The 18,086-nt window shown below is 36.2% G+C and overlaps 3 protein-coding genes across 3 annotated transcripts; 2 read left to right on the top strand and 1 right to left on the bottom strand.

Annotated features, from left to right (window-relative positions):
• Positions 1-417: 417 nt before the first annotated feature.
• Positions 418-3,732, top strand: LOC129896822 (glycosyltransferase BC10-like). The gene is made up of 2 exons (XM_055972802.1): positions 418-1,605; positions 2,878-3,732. Exons 1-2 carry the CDS (start codon positions 1,081-1,083, stop codon positions 3,514-3,516), a joined length of 1,164 nt encoding a protein of 387 aa, XP_055828777.1. The 5' UTR covers positions 418-1,080; the 3' UTR covers positions 3,517-3,732.
• A 296-nt stretch (positions 3,733-4,028) lies between these two features.
• LOC129896821 (IAA-amino acid hydrolase ILR1-like 4) lies at positions 4,029-8,276 on the bottom strand. Its single transcript, XM_055972801.1, has 5 exons — positions 7,724-8,276; positions 7,423-7,548; positions 6,390-6,704; positions 5,100-5,228; positions 4,029-4,748 (listed from the first exon to the last, which is right to left on the bottom strand). Exons 1-5 carry the CDS (start codon positions 8,081-8,083, stop codon positions 4,341-4,343), a joined length of 1,338 nt encoding a protein of 445 aa, XP_055828776.1. The 5' UTR covers positions 8,084-8,276; the 3' UTR covers positions 4,029-4,340.
• Positions 8,277-10,292: 2,016 nt separating this feature from the next.
• Positions 10,293-16,799, top strand: LOC129895588 (uncharacterized). Its single transcript, XM_055971314.1, has 10 exons — positions 10,293-10,805; positions 10,949-11,191; positions 11,832-11,993; positions 13,282-13,391; positions 13,744-13,852; positions 14,168-14,323; positions 14,447-14,562; positions 14,639-14,805; positions 16,198-16,328; positions 16,410-16,799. Exons 1-10 carry the CDS (start codon positions 10,395-10,397, stop codon positions 16,515-16,517), a joined length of 1,713 nt encoding a protein of 570 aa, XP_055827289.1. The 5' UTR covers positions 10,293-10,394; the 3' UTR covers positions 16,518-16,799.
• Positions 16,800-18,086: the final 1,287 nt, after the last annotated feature.

Consider the following 18,086-nt stretch of genomic DNA (forward strand, 5'->3'; position numbering starts at 1 on the left):
TGGAATATGTTAGTCAAAAATATCGCCCGAGCTTATGTGTAGTTCTTTAAATATTGTGATTTTAGACTTATTATATAAAATATTGTAATTAAAGAACTTACTAATAAAAAAGTTTACACTATTTTTTTTAAAAAATTATACTTAATAATCTAACATTATTATTTTTATATATATTTATTATATTAATTAATGGTATAAAATACGTAACCCCAAGAAAAAGGAAGTGAGGAGTAGTAGTACGCCTTTTGAAAATGTTTGAAAAGTTCAAATCCTCAACAGACGGATCTGGAAAAAAATAATTAAATGACAAAAAAACAAAAACAAAAAAAAGGAAAGGAAACAAAGAGACGTGGGATAGCAAAATAAATGCTCATTACATATGGTATTATTAATTATTAATTTTAATGGAAAAGCATAAGACAAATCTAATTACGCAAACATCTAGGTTCTTCCAACAACAATCAAAAACATACACCTATACCTTTCCCTTTCTCTCTCTCACATCTTCCGGTTTCCCAACAAAGGCAACTTGGATTACTGGAAAAACCCTTAAAAAATTTCTCACATTTGGCCAAGATGTCATCTACAAGTTAAATCTACTACACCAACAGATTTGGTGTGACAACAAGATTCTGTTTTTATTCTTTAGACACAAAAACTTCTTTTTGGTCTCTGGATTCTTTATAAAGTTTTGTTCCTTCAATCACTCTCATTTATTAAGCCCAATTAAAAGATTAGCTCAATTTCAGACTTTCTTGCTCCACCCCCATGATATATGTTTCACCATTTCTTGCATAATACTGATTCAGTAGCCGAATCTTGGAATTTGAAATTTTTTACTTTTTTTGATCTGGGGACATATGCACTTGCTGTTTGGATTTTCTTGATCTGGGGTTGGAATTTTATTGCCTAAACTGTTTGGTTGAATCGAGTATTTCTTGAAAATTCTTGCTTTTTAAAAGTAGAATGTTGTGAACCACATACTATTGTGATGATAAGTATAGCAATCTGGTAAAAAGAAAATCTGAGTTTTCTTGAAGTGATTTTGTTAGTGGAAGAAAGAGTTTGGTAGAATTAGAAATGAAGTCAAGAGTAGGGAGTCAAGGGTCATTGGAGGAGGGTAAAGATCCTGTTACTAAGGTGGTGGTAAGTCAGCATAAGCCTTTACCATTAAGGTTACTACAGTTTCTGTTATTATTTTTGGGTCTAGGTATTGTATTTTCATTTCTTAGTGTGTATATGGTTCGGTATTCAGTAATGCAGAATGTAATCCCTATGGTACAATCAAGATTTCAGCCCTGTTTTCAACAACTTAGTTTGGAGAGTTGGATTAGGCCTCCGTCGAATCTGTTGCATTCGATGAATGATACTCAGTTGTTTTGGCGAGCTTCAATTGTTCCTCAAATTAAAGAATACCCTTTTAATAGAACGTGTAAGATTGCATTCATGTTCTTAACTAGAGGGCCTATGCCCTTGACGCCATTGTGGGAGAGGTTTTTCAAAGGGAATGAGAAGCTTTATTCAATCTACATCCATTCATTGCCATCATACAAGCCTGATTTCCCACCTTCATCAGTATTTCATGGCAGGCAAATTCCTAGTCAGGTAAAATGAACATATTCTTTTCCTTTCTAATTGTACATTATGCTTGGATCTGTTCTTGCCATTATGTGTAAAAAAATCAACTTTGCAATACTTTTCCATCCAAGTTCTACTCTTACCTAATGTGTGTCTGTTATCATTTTGGGATTTTAATATGGGGAACTGTCGTAAAGGATTCTCTTTGAATATCTCATCAGATATAAATGTATACACCTTATACTTCCTATCAGGTAAGCGTCAGTCGTGGTCTACCATAATATTTCTGTGTTTTATGCCTTTTCGAACTTGGTTGTTGTAGCAGATATCACATATATTCTAGCTACTCGAAAGCTTATCCTAGTCTGTTATTGCCCTGGGACTCTTTAAAGGTGAACCTCGTCTAGCTAGCTATTCTTTTAAGATCTCTGGATTCATTGCTCCACAAACTATCTAAGATTTAACCAGAAAGTTCAGGAATAGGGGATGATACATTTTGTTCAGAATACACTAGACATATCTGGACATGGTTATAGCGATACAAAGTTGGTAATTTTTCCTCTTCTTCTTCAATGTTTATGGTTATGGGATACACCTAAGTTGTGCAAAGTTATGACATAGGGGAAATAAGTTCTTTGTTGTAGCTCATCATCATCCCGCCCAAGTATGCTTTGGTGATATGTTTCTGCCATGGTGTTTTGCTTGAGGTAATGTCAATATCATTGAAAGCTGCTTGCTTTCGCAGTTAAGCTTCAATAAGGGCTGAATTGATGAAAGTGGGTTAAGAGAGTTTAACTGCATGGTTTTCTTGTTATATGAGTTGGTCACAGTTGTGTTCATCTAGATGGTTTCTGAATGTTTGTGACAGCTAATCACCCATGTAAACCTTTTATACCCTTCATCTCAATCAGAACAATGCTGTAATACCAGGAGCGAAAATAATTGGTCCCCCTATTAGGAAGTTTTTACCGTGATCTTATAACTTTCAGAGCAACCATGTCGGCTATGTACAGCTGAGATGGGTTATTTAATTTGATAAAGCTATAAGGAATATTTCCTTGCATATATCCATGATGGATGATTCATATTTGTTAGATTAGAAGGCTTACGTGAGCTACTTTGGTGACTGAAGGAGAAGCTCACTGGTTGAATCCATTTCACGAATATATCCGTTTTTCATTTAGCTGCAATTAAGCAGTCCGTGAAGCCTAAATTTGGTAGTACATGAGAAGTAGGAACATAGAGGCGAGTTTGAAATAATAGATCAGCCTCATCATTCTATTGCTTCTTTTTGTGTAGGTGGCAGAGTGGGGAAGAATGAGCATGTGTGATGCTGAAAGACGGCTTCTTGCTAATGCACTGCTTGATATCTCCAATGAATGGTTTATCCTCCTATCTGAGGCATGCATTCCTCTCCATAACTTCAAAGCTGTCTATCACTACATATCAAGATCGAGGTACAGCTTTATGGGTGCAGTCGATGAACCTGGACCTTATGGAAGAGGGCGTTACAATCCTAATATGTCTCCTGAGGTTAACATCACTGACTGGCGTAAAGGATCCCAGTGGTTTGAAGTTGACAGGAAACTGGCTGTTGACATTGTTAAAGATGAGGTGTACCACCCTAAGTTTGAGCAGTTCTGCAGACCAGCATGTTATGTGGATGAGCACTATTTTCCAACTATGCTGACCATTGAATCTCCGCGTCTGCTGGCAAACCGGACTCTCACTTGGGTGGACTGGTCCAGAGGTGGTGCTCATCCTGCTACATTTGGGAAGGCCGATATTAATGATCAATTTTTCAAGAGAATTTCTGAAAGCCCAACGTGTATATACAATAACCAGCCGACTTCACTTTGTTACCTTTTTGCCAGAAAATTTGCTCCTAGTGCTTTGGGTCCTTTATTAGAACATTCGACTAAACTTTTGGGCTTCTGAAATTCAAAAACATTTGTTATAGAATATATATATGAGCAGGAATCTACGTAGGAATTTCCTAGCTAATTAGATCTGGTGATCAAGCAAGTGTCATGCTTGGTATTAGATAATTCAGCATATACAATGCTGGTGCATGATCTGATATATGCTCAGTGTACTCTCTCTTATGATGATATTGTATTGTTGCCGTTAATTATTAGACTTGGATTAACATGATCAGTGGGGTTCATACAACCGATCTAACTTGTTTGGAACTAAGACATAGCTGTTGTTAGATGTCTTTTACCCATCCTAAGCTGGCTCATAGGTTTGAAACTCGGGGGAAGTATGAGCCTGTTCTCTATCCTGCTTTCCCTTAAATACCGGGTTTGAACTCGTATTATGAATTCAGACCACACATCTTGCACTGGGGTTTGTAACACTGAACCGAAGCCCCGGTAACTTGGATGTTTTCCCAGCTATCACAGTTACTACGCTTTGTAGCACTTTGTGAACAAGTTCCGGAAAAGAAATAGCTAGAAAATGTACCACGTTGTTATTGTTGTTGAAGTAAATAATTGTTGCATAAACATTGACCTTTCTGCCTAAGTACCCGGCTTGATCCAGATATACAGTTTCTGCTAGAATGGCCGGTTCCAGCATTACATAAAAATGAACACAAGGATCTATATAGGTGCACATGCCTACAAAAGAGTAGCACCTTACAATCATCGTGACCATTTATACTTGACGGAGGAACTTGTGGTTGTGCTTCGAGAAGATATCTAACAGCCAAAGATGCTTGAAGTGCAGCACCAAAAGGAAGTGCTTCAAAGAGTAGTACCTTACAATTCATCATGGCCATTTATACTTGACAAAGGAACTTGTGGTTGTGCTTCGAGAAGATATCTAATAGCCAAAGATGCTTGAAGTGCAGCACCGAAAGGAAGTGCTTCTTCGTTGATTTTAAAATAAGGTGAATGGACTGATGCAGGGTTTTCATTTGTTTCACCCTGCATTCCGAGTAGGTAGAAGTAACCAGGGACAACCTCTTGGTAAAATGCAAAATCCTCTGATCCCATTAGTGGTTCCATGTCTTTTACATGATCGTTACCAAGCATATCACCTGCAACTCTCTGGAAGTGTTTGTGCAAGCTTTTATCATTCACGGTGGGAGGGAAGAAGGGTTTGTCGTTTGTAAGAAAATCCACAGTTGCATTGCACCTCTGTACAGCAGCTTGCCCAACAATAACCTACACGAGAGGACAGTTAGAGTCTCTACTATGGAGAAAGCATGGATAAACAGAACGACAGTGTGGAAAGCGAATAAATCCAGGAAACAGAGAAAACTTGCAGCATATTTTGCCATTATAACATCTGGAAAAAAATGTAAAGAATGTAGAGACACCAAAGCATAAGGTGAGGCTTGCAGTAGGATGAGTGTGCAATTTCATTCCATACACAGCATATAAAATGATATAACTAAAACCTTGATTAAAATAAAATGAATTGAAAATAAAATGAAACATCCATGACTTTCTAGGGAATCCATGACTTTCTAGGCAACAGCTTGAGATACTGACTAATTTAAGAGTTGATCCTACCTCCTCAATTCGCTGCCTAAGCTGCAGAAAGCTCTCCGTTGAAAAAGCCCGAAAAGTGCCACCGATGATAACAGAGTCTGGAATAACGTTAAATGCACCACCTCCTTGGAATTTAGCAACTGTGACTACCTGCAGATCATACTTTCTGTCAAGTAAAACTACATCACTAAGTTGGAAAATGAGAACCATCTGTTTTGATTTGGTTTCAAAACAGAAATCAGAACAGGGATAAGAAACTTCACTTACTACGGATTATTTCAGAAGTTCTTGTAAAAGAAAGAAGACATCTTGACCCCCAAATTTCAAACAACCAACAAATTCTTCTATCTTTGAATATATTTCCATTTTCATCAAATAGATAATAATTTTTTTTGGCTCAGGCTGCAGGCAGCGACACACTTCCTGATATTTCCACTTTTCGTCCAAAAGAAATAGATACGATTCTTTAGTTTCAAAACATGAATCAGAACACGGAGAAGAAATTTCACCTACTTCAGATAATTCCAAACTTGAGCTTTGTTAAGGAAAGCAGAGACTTTGACGCCCTAATCTCTATTAATTATTAAACTGATTCCTCTATCGTTGAGTATTAACTTAGTTTGGCCCTAGCGTTGTTATTTAGAAAATTCCATTTAAGCACTAGTGTAAAATTCTCCACTTTATAAAGGGCATCACCGGATGGACGATGCATACGGTGATTCAAAGCAAGGGAGCAAAGGAGAGGGCTGTACTAGGTGATTAGGTAACTTCTGATGGGTTGCTTCTAATTTATATAATTGGAGTCTCATAAAGGTTCAGAACAGGAAATTATTGAAAGCAATTTCACTTTTGTTTGACTAAGAAGCCGCCAGACACTGGGACATTTATGTTGTCCAAGAAACTTGGTATGAGTGAATATTCAGTGTCGGCAAACAAAGAGGTCTAAATTACCTCTTTTGGAGACCATAGGATCATTGGAAATGTTTGAGATTTATATCATGTTTTATAGGTAAAGAGCAAGGACAAAGTCACTTCTCTTGTTCACTCAAGCACATAGTAATTTGATTCGTGTTTGCAAGTCATAGTTATTTTGCTGGATAAACAATCCAATCAAGCAATGAAATCATGACAATTTCTCTGAAGTTGTCATGGATAGTTTGGACGCTGCAACGAGTTAATAGTGACTAGTGGCTACAAGATGCAAGAGCCAGTGCAGCATAGGTGTTTGATCAAGAAAACCAATTAGAATTTTCTGGTGGTATAGTAAGGCTTATCCCTTCAGGAAGGAGGAGTGCATGGGGAGAAATATACCTGAGAATCCAGAGGATCAGCCTCTCGGGAAACAAGATGCTGTAAACTGACAATTACATTTGATGCTGCCAGAATTGGATCTATCGAATGCTGTGGAATAGCAGCATGACCCCCTCTTCCACTAATTACAGCTTGAAAAAAACCACTTCCTGCCAAAATGGGTCCAGGTCTAGAAAAAACTTCACCCAAAGGAAAGTTGGGATTGACATGCAGACCAAATATTGCTTCTACATTTTCTAGTGCTCCAGTATCGATCATTTTCTTGGCCCCACCACCTCCCTCCTCTGCTGGTTGAAAAACAAGAGAAACTGTTCCCTGTCAAAATTAGCCGTTGAAATATCAGCTGCTAGAAGAGTATTATACATAGACACAAAAAATTGATATTATGTATATGCGCTGAGGAGTGAGCTATGGATTCGTTAAGAAAGATTTCTGGATGTGGTATTTTCTAAAAAGGTAATCAGGTTTAAGAGCACAGCCATTTTCAGAAACTGAAGTATATTAAAAGTTTAGAAGATTCTCTAAGATGTTTCCTTTGCTGGTCAAGAGAGCTTCTTGCATCCTTTCAGAAACTTTGCCAAGCTAATCAAGCTTTAAGATTACATCAGAAGCTATCTTGATCATCTACCAGCCAGAATTACAATTCCAAGTAGTTGTTGTATGTAGAGAAGGTACACATGATTCTGCTAACTCCTATTCTATTGTAAAGATAGGATTTTTATTTGTCAAAACACATTCTCTCCTAGTAACAACATCATTCCACACCATATAACTTTGCTCTTCTATCACCAAAGATCTGATTCCCTGCCCCCAACCCCCTTTCTACAAGCCTCAGAAAAGTAGAAGTAAATGCAAACTAAGACCTATCTTTCTCCAATCAATTACATTGGCCTAAATCTCATCCAATGAACCAGAAATCCAGCATACATGCCTCATTCACTCAAATGAATAACATGCAAAATGAGAAACGAGCAAAAGTCAAATCTTGAGCAGACAAAACGAAATCGTGATACTACTAATACAAGAATCAAACCTTCAAAATGTTCTGATGTTCTTGAAGAATCTTTGCAGCACCAAGAAGCATTGCAACATGAGCATCATGTCCACATGCGTGCATTTTACCAGGATTCCTACTTTTGTGCTCCCAGTCAACCATTTCCTGTTAAAATTAAGGTGTAAAACTAATTGCTTTAGCTAAAATAAAAGACAGGAAACAAAAATCTTTGCCTATCTGGTGATCTCAATTCAGTATATCAGTATAAAAAAACCCCAACTTTTATATCAGAATCATTAATCCACTAGCACTTAAGAGTAGAAAACATTTGATTTCCAACCTGCATGGGAAGAGCGTCCATATCCGCTCTGATCGCAACAAAAGGGGGTTTTCCTGAACCAATGAAACCAACAATACCAGTAGTGGCAAAAGGGTATTTATATTGAATCCCCAAATTATCCAATTCTTCTCTAATAAGCTTACTAGTCTCTAATTCTTCATAACCCAGCTCAGGATTCTCATGTATCCTTCTCCTAACCCCCACAATCCAATCAAAAACCTCAGATTTCTTCGCAAAATCAAGGAAATTACTCGGGATTTCTGATAGTTCCCGTGAACTCAACTGAGAATCTGAGAAGATGGGTATGGGGGGAAAAGAAACAAAAATCAAAATCAAGAAAACCCATCTGGGGAAATCCATATGAGCAAAAAAAAAAAGTTGGAAGAAACCCAGAGTGAGAAAAAGAGTATGGAGAAAGTGAATGAATAAATAATGGAGTAGGCGAAGAAAGGAACAATTTCAACTGTGCATTATTATTAGATTAGGTAAGAACGATGAAAATAGATGGAGGGTCCAATCCGAATGGGAGTCGTATTGAATTAAAATATTGTTGTTTGGCAACGAGAGCCAAGAGATGAGCACTACAAAGATGCCTTCGCTCACAGCTCCAGTAATTCTCAGCCTACAGCTGACCTCACGTGCTTAATCGAAATCTCTCACGTGCTTATTTTGCTAGCCGCTTTTTTCCTTGTTCTTTTTTTCTATAGTAGTTTCAGATATTGGTAAATTTGTGAATCCAGATATTTATTTTGGTAACGTTTTTTTATCATAAACTTTAAAAACTTAACTTTAGATATTTATGGACTATGAAATTAGTCAAATTTTTAATTATCTTCAATTCTTCATCAGACTGACTCAAATTAATTTTTAGAATTTTCAATCATAGAATTTTATATTTTTTAAGTAAAATATATGCCTAAATATAATTTTAAAAACTCAAATTTTCAAGTTTCAAAATTTAAGGTCAAATAAAAACTCATGTCAATTAAGTTTTTGCAAACTGTATTTTTAAGAACCGAAAAAAATTATGTCAATAACGAATTTTCAAAAGCATATATCAAAGAATAACAAGAGTTGATTTGTCTCGATTAGATTTTAATGATAAAAATAAAGATTTTATTTCAGCTCGATAAATTATTCAATAGTCTTTCACGGAGTATTCTTTGTTTTAGTAAACTTTGGGAGACGACTAAACATCTTTATTTCAAAGGTTTATTTGTAGATTTCTTGTATTTATTTTGAGACTTATTTAAATTTAATTTTGTACTTAAAAAGTTTAGTTTAAAAAATAACACGCTCAATAAAAAAATAATTTATATTTATAGGTCAACTTCAAACCTCTAATATACGGCATAGAAGGAAAGATAGAGAATAGATACCATTTAACAATTAATTATTCTATAAAGTTCCAGATTCAAATATGTTAACATCATTGACATCTTGATTCCCTCTTATAATAATAATTAGTTACGTGTCTATATTATATAATATTGGTGACTCTTAAAATGGAATTGATTCCTTTTTAAATGTCAAATGGTCAATCAATTGGAATGCTTAAAAGAGTCATTTTATGCTTAAAAACGGTGGAACGCACAAATGAATGTACATATACTTTCAGTTTTATAAAAAAATTATTGCAGGACATAATTATATACTCGATCAGCTAAAATTTGTTTTTAACTTAGCATGATTTTTTTTTTTGAATTAAGAATATATCAAAATATTATTTAATTTTCAAATTTTAAACATATTACGTAGAAAATAAAAATTAAATTTATCAAAAGTAGAAGAAAACTTCTTACATTAAAAATGTTTACGGACTACAAATATTGACGACATGCATTTGTTAGAAAATGGACCTCTACCGAGGTCTACAGACTTTTGTCGGTTGTCACTTATCCCTTTCGAAGACAATTATTTAATAGATGATCTTTTTTCTCTTCTTTTATAAATAATTGATAGATTCTAAAATTTATAGTGTAAACATTTTGTTTTTAGATTATAAATTGAAAGTTTTATGATAAAAATTGGATCACTATTTAAAATTTTTAGATGTTAGCACTTAGCATTATGTAACTCAGTCACCAAAGTGTATAAAGCGCAAGTCCTTCATATAATAAGTTGATATTCCGACAAAATTCAAATATAGACAATTTTAAGAGCATCATTTAGATTATAATTAATTTTTTTTAAAAGTAGTTAATATTTAATAATTCATAATCAAATTTGAAGTTTAAACTATTAAAGCCAAACTTCATACTTGATTATGAAGTTTTTCAAAATCGGTTTAACTGTAAATAAATTAAAAATTCGGATACATTTTAAATAAGGGAGCTAAAAGCGGCTACAACCCAATTTTTGGCCATCCGCAACAATAAATAATAATAATATGTCCAATAAAATCTTATTAGTGGAATCTGAAAAGAGGAAAGTGTATGCAGACTATATCTCTTACCTCGCCATCCGGCCTTACTACAAAATGGGCCTAAAATGCAGTCGTAGAAAACCCAAAGCGCAACTAATAAATAAGCCCACGAGATAGGGTGATCCAGCCAGCCTGACCCGTTAAAACAGAAAATTTGGGATTAGCCGCCCTATCCTTTTAACCGCCAAGTATCTTACGTACTCGGACTTGTTTCCCGGCGCCTATGGTTTATTACTCAGACTGAAAATGGCGGCGGCGGCGGCGGCTACTTTCGGCATTCGCTCCGCACCTTCTAACACATGGCTACACAAATTCAGTGCTCGAACGGCAGCTGCATCAATACGTTCACGTTCATTCACCACTCTCGCTTCTCTTTCCCCAGTTGAAGATACTGAAGACATTCAATTGAATGTAATTCCAAAAGAAGATGCACGGGAAAATGTTCCTAGTACTGGCAACAACAACAACTACAAGTCCAATAAGTCTTATTATCCGAAGCGAGGGCAAACACTGGAGCTAGTATGCGAGTCCCTTGCTTTCAAAGGAAAAGGCGTCTGCAAGGTTGCTGACAGTGGTTTTGTTCTCATGTGTGATCGTGCACTCCCCGGAGAACGATTTATTGGCCGTGTCACTCGCAAAAAAGATAATTACGCCGAGGTGTCTGCTTTTTCTCCTTTAGCTCTAGTTTGATTATATGCAATGTCTGTGTTATTTTCTCTCAATTGTCGAGGATAGTACAGCGATGTAATTTATTGTGCAAATGTGTTGATTGATGTTATGCTGGTTGATAAGGAGGGCAGGTAAAGAAGTTGAAGACAATAACACCTCATTTGGACTACGTTGAAGCACCGTGTGATTATGCATCACACTGTGGAGGTTGCAAGACGCAGAGTTTGTCGTATGAAGCCCAGCTCAAGGCCAAAGAGCAACAAGTTCGTGACCTGGTTGTTCATGTGGGCAAGTTTTCTGATCAAGAACCAGAATTTGCGGGTGTCATGAAACCCATTATTCCCTGTGATATCCAATTTCACTATAGGAACAAGGTCAGTAAAGGATTCACCCAAATTTTTATTTTGGAATTATTTGACTAGAAATTCTACTCACTGTTACTACTAATGCAATGTAAGACTGCATTGCTGGGCCTTTTTTCCTGTTGCATACCTTTGCTTTATTTGTATATTGCTTATTTTGCTGTTGTGGCCAGGAGTCTGAAGAATTAGACATACTTTTGACTGCCAATGCTTCATTCGGCTTGGCAGTCAGTGGTTGGAAGTATGGAATTATATTTTAATATATGTTATAAGGAAACATTTTGATAACAAGATGATTTGTTCAAATAGAGAGAAGAGGTGCATTTTTTTTCCTGGCAATGCATTTAATAATTTTATGCCTCTTCTATTCCACTAGATGGTCGGGTTCATACAACACACATAAACATACACACACAAATAAAAAATTATGTTGGTTTATTTGTATGTGTATAGCAATTTTTCTTTGTTTTGTTCACCTGCTTACTTCACCTGCTGATTTTTCCTTCTTCTTACTATTATATGCGAGCAATCATAGCGCTCTGATGTTCAGAAATCTAAGGGGGACAAGAAAAGAAAAAAAGAAGAAGAGAGAACAAATTTTGAAGAGTGGAAAGCTAATATGTTTACTTCGCTTTCATTACTTGTGATGCAGATGGAATTCTCTTTTGGTCCAAAGGGATGGGTACCTGCTGAACAGCTGCAAGAAATTTCGACTGATGAATGTGTCTATGCTTTGGGTCTGCATGCCCCTGGATTTTTTGATAAGGTTTTGAATGTGAATAAGTGCTTATTGCAAAGTGATTCAGCAAATGAGGTATGGTATGTGCCGTTTGAATGTAGCTAGATTTAGTTGCCAAACGTCTGCCTTTCTTCTTCTTTTTTTGACTGTACATGGTCTTTTGAGTTTTGATGGACTTACTGTTTATGAGGTGTGTGGAGTAAACAAGCATATTGTAGGGAGGAAGTGCAGAGGAATGGGAAAATACAAAGAGAACTGTCAAAAAGAAAGGGGTGAGGGGTGGGTGGGTAAAGAGGTATTCATTAGTAGCACACTATTGAGCATAACCACTTACTTCAGGTCTGTATTGCCAACAGAGAGAGCTATGGCTGCGAAATTGGTGAGATTAAGAGGCAAAGAAGTTTTATGTGGTAAACTGGAATGTAATCATATCTCCTAAGAAATAGGGGGTTAGGGTAAAAAGATTTAAGAGTTTTTAATAAAGCAAAATATTAAAAACAACATCATAATGCATTAGAAAAGCATTAATAAAGCACTACTCGAAAAATGGATTCAGAAATCTGGCAATGAGAGTCATGCAATTTGGAGGAGGACAGTCATTGTAGAGGGTTATGGAGTTCAGGAGAGGAGAAGAAAGCATCATAATGTCTTTGGAGAAAGAGAAGGAAAATATGCATGAGTTTCACGGATACATCAGCTTCAAAGTGGTAACAGAGATAGGGAAGCACATCTCCAACAATATTTAGCATATCAACCTAGAAGATATCGATGGTAGCACAGGTTTACAGAGGTGATGAGGAAGGAGGAGTACTAGGTTGAGAAGGAATCTGAATAGAGATGGCAGATAATTCCAAAATCTCCTTTTTTTTTACTCCACTAGTAGATAATAGCAAATTACAGACATATTAGGATACCTGGAGTTGAAGAGACAGAGAAATGAGATTTTCTGAGTTCTAGGTTATCATTTTACTATAGATAGTGAAGAGAGATTAGAACATTTACCAACTCCTTTAAACTAGAACACCAATAAGAAAAGCTGTCCTCTAGCTCATATACATTCGTTTAACATGATTCAAGACCTATCACTTATAATTGGCTCATGTTGATCTTTATGTGAAGATTTTTCTGCAGCAGGAATCTTATTGATGCAATAAGGCAGTGCTGAGAGCAGCTTGTTTCCCTCATTTGTACTTTTCGCAGATTTGAGCTTGGAATAAATTTTTCCATCCATTATTTTTCAATTCCGCCTTTGATTAGTCATGATTTGATATGGGGTTTTGGTTTCGATGGTGATATTTGTGCTTTATTTTTTTTCTTTATATGATGTAGTCTCTTCTTGTATAAAAACAATTTTGTGATTTAGGTTCTCGCAACTGTGCAAGAATGCTGGCGGGATCCAGAGTTGGGGCTTTCTCCGTGGAATGTGCACTCTCACTCTGGCTTTCTGAAGCATCTAATGCTTAGATCAGGCAGGTATTTGATCTTATTTCTGCCCTTAGTGAATAAAGCATTGAAGTGTCTTGTTAGTTGTTATGCTAATCATTCTTCTCTTCCTCTCATTTTTGGGGTGGGGGTAGGGCATTGGGGGGTGGTGGTGGCTAGCAAGATCTTTGAGTAGCCATGTATGTAGTTTTACTTTTAGGTGTTTCAGATTATGTTTTTAGGCTGAATTCTTGGTTCTTGAGCAAGTCTCAAGTCTTTCATTTTTCAGATTCTTCCCCAGGAAGCTTTAGTTTGTGTCATGCTGTATATAGAGTTCATCGTTATCTTTTGTATGATATACCTTGCACCTAACAATAATTTTTCTTACTGCCTTTCCTTTCAGGAATATTGAAACTGGTCTTCCTGAGCTTATGGTTAACTTTGTAACTTCTTCTGAAAACACCGAATGCTTGAGGCCCCTTGTTGAGAAAATCACAACTATTCCTGAAGTGGTAGGTTAACATTATTGCAGATAACTTCATTCTTTTGTCTCTTTAGGTGAAGAAATTCCAAAAACTGATTGCTTACTCTGGGAATCATATTGCTTCGACCACTAAAGTGCTTTCATCCTGAGCCAAGTTCTGGTTTCATGAGTCATTTCTTAATTAGCTCTTCTTTCCTATAGGTGGACCCATTGCGCTCTTTTGAAATGCCACCCAACCTTCTATTTTCCACAAAATTACTTTTTTATTGGTCAGTGTGCATCTGCTATAGAGAAATTATCTATGGTATCATCGCTACTAAATTTTGTCATTGATATCTAACAGGTAAGCATTGTTAACAATGTGAACACTTCTATCGGCAACACATCTGTTGGGGAGACGGAATATACATTGTATGGAAAATCTACCATCACAGAGATTTTAAGAGGGCTTACTTTCCAGATTTCAGCAAACTCTTTCTTTCAAACAAACACACTGCAGGTATTTGGTAAAGAAATGGCTATGGCCAGTACCTTGATCTCTTTCTTTTGACTTCCAAACCCTGTTGGGTTTTCCTTCTTTTTTAAAAATTTGGTGCTAAATGCGAACTCTTAAACTTTGCAGGCTGATGTTCTCTATAAATTAATCGAAGATTGTGCATTTCTTAAAGGAGATGGGTCTGAAATTGTTCTTGATTTATTTTGTGGGACAGGAACCATTGGCCTTACACTGGCCAAAAGGTAGATAGGTTTTCTTCTCTGAGCTGCAAGTTCTAGATTTTGCTGATCTGTCATTTACTTGTATTTCGATTTGCAGGGTGAAGCATGTTTATGGTTTTGAAGTAGTAGCTCAAGCTGTATCAGATGCACGTCAAAATGCCACTCTAAATTTCATCAATAATGCAACCTTCATCGAAGGAGATTTGAATAAAATTGATTCGACCTTCGCCAGCAACTTGCCCAAGCCTGACATTGTTATCACAGGTTATTTCTCTTTTTTTCCTGATGGATGATATGTTCCATTTGAAGCTTTAACTTCCGTTGCTTTAACAAAACCTTGGTTGTATGACGCTTAGGAATGTTTTAATGGTAAAGTCTCCCAGGACTAATTTGTTCTTTGAATGCCCTTTGCTCGCTAGCTTGACGGTCATAAAATGCGAGTCTTCTTCAGAGGGGGAAAAGGCAAGTCAAGGTCATATTGGGACCGTGCAGTTGAAAAACCTCCCGTCCCGAGTGGGCTTAAGCCATGCCTTTACTAAAGAATTCTCGCCATCTCAGAGCGGTCCGATCTGGCAAAGCTGGCTCAACAACAGGGAAAGACCCGGCCCAGGGCGATTTCCTCCATCTTTCAACTCATTTTCTATGGTCGAGAGGATCCAAAATTGTATATTGATCCGCTTGACCTCGAGGCCATAGTCAAAAGACACCTCGAACTATTCCGCATTGCCCTTTCGTGTCTTATTCCAGATCTTTATTGAATCACTGGTACTGGCTTAGAGTGAGAACCCAGTCCATAGCTTTACTTACCAGTTATCTGTCGATTGCCTGTCCTTTCAGGCAGTGGCCGTTTAGTCCATGGTCCATGGGAGACAGTCAGAACTTACCTGGCAGCAGGGTTTTTGCTCTTTTGGTGTGTGGAAAGCATTTATGATATCGTAAGATCAGTAGCTCTACTGGTATAAGAATATTCAGAACGAAATAACTAACATTCTTGGAAGTGTGAAAATTGTTTAGAAAGGAAACATCGTCTCTGCCATGTTGAAACAGGATGTTTGATCTGCTTTTGGCCAGGTCTTTAAGTTAGATACTGTTCTTGTCCCCTTTAATGAAAAAAGATGGAGACCAACATAACAACTAGATGGCAAAGGCGAAGAACTTTGGTCACAGTTTGTGTATGAGCCACAGTAAGAAGACAGCCTGAAGTAGTAGCCACCCTTGTATATATCTTTATAACTATATTGGAAATTTCGAAGTTACATAGAATCTTCTGTTTACAATGTGTCAAGGCTTCTTAATAATTCCAAATAAGGAAATTTTATGTTTACATAAAATGTTTATTCCAAAAAACAATGAACGGGGAAGTTATTTCCCTATAGTTGAACGTCTTAACATAAAGTTGCCTTCCTGTGGTAGATAATATTATGCAGGTCTCGAAATGAGATCTTCGATGGCATTCTCAAGTATATTATATGAATGGCATGTGAGACCATGATTTAGTACTTAGTCTACTTGATACATAGTGATCACTTGTTCTTGGCAACTCATTGCTAATGGTCTGAAAGATTACGTATTGATAGGAAATTGCAATGTTTTTCTGGTGCACTTTTGGAGTTTCATTAACTTGCTTACATTTACATTATGTTGCCAAACCTGCAGATCCTAATCGCCCTGGCATGCACATAAAATTGATCAAATTTTTGCTGAAGTTGAAAGCATCACGCATCATTTATGTATCGTGTAATCCTGCCACCTGTGCTCGTGACCTTAATTATCTCTGCTATGGTGTGGTGAGTATTTTGAGTTTTCATATTAGTCCCATAAACATTTATCATTCACTCTGCTAAAGTTCATGAGATTTTCAAATGCAGCCGGAGCAGAATATAGAAGGACATTACAGACTGAGTAGCTTACAACCAGTCGACATGTTTCCACACACACCTCATATTGAATGCGTTTGCTCGCTTGAGCTTCGGTGATAATCCTTAATCTCAGCTAGTTGAATTTCTTGCGTCTGTAGTCGTTCTTGCTGCGTTCTGGGACTGCTGAGATAGATTCCTATGGGATTTAGAAAGTGGAAGAAAAGAAATGCAAGTCATGAAGCAGCAATCTAACGAAGTAGCAGGACTAATGAAAAATGGTGGCTTTGTTCAATTGATGGATACGATTAAATTAAGGATTAACAAAGATCCATTTTAGCTGAACATTCTTGTTGAAGAACTTATTTTCTTAAGTTATTCAAAGCATATAAATTTAATATATTTGGGGTGTAACATTAAACCATAGCACCGAACGTAATTATCCTGTTGGATATTGCACCATAATCATTTCATTTTCTCAGCTCTCTACTCTATACACTGAAATAAGTAAGGCGTCATACCTTAACCGGGAGAGTCGGTCTGCAAAAACAACCCACCATAAAGGTTGCTTTGTTCTTGCTCCGCTCTCTCCTACACGTTTGTTTCTCCACTATAGTGAAAGATTTTTTATTTCCCTACTCTAGAGTCTAGAGGCTCACTAACTTTCTTGGTTAGCTAGTCTAATCACAAGGATTGCCTCATGCTTACCTGCCCACCGTAAACAATTACTAACGGACTTGAAATATGGATGAAATCAAAAGGCCATCACTGAGGCCAACAAGGCAATAACTTTGGTTAGATAAAAATTCAAAATGACATAGCCAAATAATTGTTTTGCCAATAATTAATGGCACCTTTTAACATTTTGTTATAAAGTAAATTAATTTAGTAAAATAAGGTGAGAATAAGAGAAAAAGAGAGAGCAAAAGAATTGAGAAAGCGGTGTATGCGTGTTTCTATGTTCTTCATTTCATTGCAAAATGGTCAATTTATAGCCATAAGATAAGAGAACCAATGGGCAACTTGCAGTGGGTCCCACATAAAAAAAACAATTCAACTGGACAACCACTTGCACCACTTGTTCTTTTAACACATTTAGCTTTTTGCCATTTGATGTTTATGTAAGCCTATTATATAGTGGTCCTATATATTTGCTCAGGTAAAACATCAATTTTCTGTATGTGTTCATGGGGAACTTATAGGGTTTTATGTATCAAAGCACGATATATTGAATATAGAGATAGTTTATGAATCAGAATTATGTATTCGAATTACTGAATTAATGTATCCGGATGGAAAGAAGAAATTTTTGATTTTTTTTTAAATGGATGGGAGTAATGAAAAATATGATAAATAAAGGAGTATAATTATGAAAAATTTTCATTATATAATTAAATAAAAATATTTTCAGAGATTTTCTGTAGATCAAGTAAAGTGTTTATTGTAATAAGATTAGAAACTCTATTAATTAACTATAATTAAACAAAATATTTCTATATAGAATAAATAAATATTATGCATTTATTAATTTGACATAAAAAAAAACAAATAACTTTTAATCAAATATCATGTGCTTCAGGGATGGCTAAAGGCAAGCTACTATAAATTAATTGCAAATTTCGAATTCTTAATTAATATTGAAACCTACATACACTCTTTATCAAAGACTTCTTTACTAAGAGTAGTGAT

Source organism: Solanum dulcamara, chromosome 7 (genome assembly GCF_947179165.1).
Source record: "Solanum dulcamara chromosome 7, daSolDulc1.2, whole genome shotgun sequence".
Taxonomy (NCBI): domain Eukaryota; kingdom Viridiplantae; phylum Streptophyta; class Magnoliopsida; order Solanales; family Solanaceae; genus Solanum; species Solanum dulcamara.

What these genes read in the sequence shown, in the direction of transcription:
- LOC129896822 (XM_055972802.1), top strand. Translation starts at nt 1,081, where the DNA reads ATGAAGTCAAGAGTAGGGAGTCAAGGGTCATTGGAGGAGGGTAAAGAT. An exon ending in GCAGGCAAATTCCTAGTCAG is followed by an intron (nt 1,606 to 2,877) that starts GTAAAATGAACA and finishes CTTTTTGTGTAG; the next exon opens with GTGGCAGAGTGGGGAAGAAT.
- LOC129896821 (XM_055972801.1), bottom strand. Translation starts at nt 8,083, where the DNA reads ATGGATTTCCCCAGATGGGTTTTCTTGATTTTGATTTTTGTTTCTTTT. An exon ending in AACATCAGAACATTTTGAAG is followed by an intron (nt 6,705 to 7,422) that starts GTTTGATTCTTG and finishes TAATTTTGACAG; the next exon opens with GGAACAGTTTCTCTTGTTTT. An exon ending in TTAGGCAGCGAATTGAGGAG is followed by an intron (nt 4,749 to 5,099) that starts GTAGGATCAACT and finishes CCTCTCGTGTAG; the next exon opens with GTTATTGTTGGGCAAGCTGC.
- LOC129895588 (XM_055971314.1), top strand. Translation starts at nt 10,395, where the DNA reads ATGGCGGCGGCGGCGGCGGCTACTTTCGGCATTCGCTCCGCACCTTCT. An exon ending in CTAATGCTTAGATCAGGCAG is followed by an intron (nt 13,392 to 13,743) that starts GTATTTGATCTT and finishes CTTTCCTTTCAG; the next exon opens with GAATATTGAAACTGGTCTTC. An exon ending in GCCTGACATTGTTATCACAG is followed by an intron (nt 14,806 to 16,197) that starts GTTATTTCTCTT and finishes CCAAACCTGCAG; the next exon opens with ATCCTAATCGCCCTGGCATG.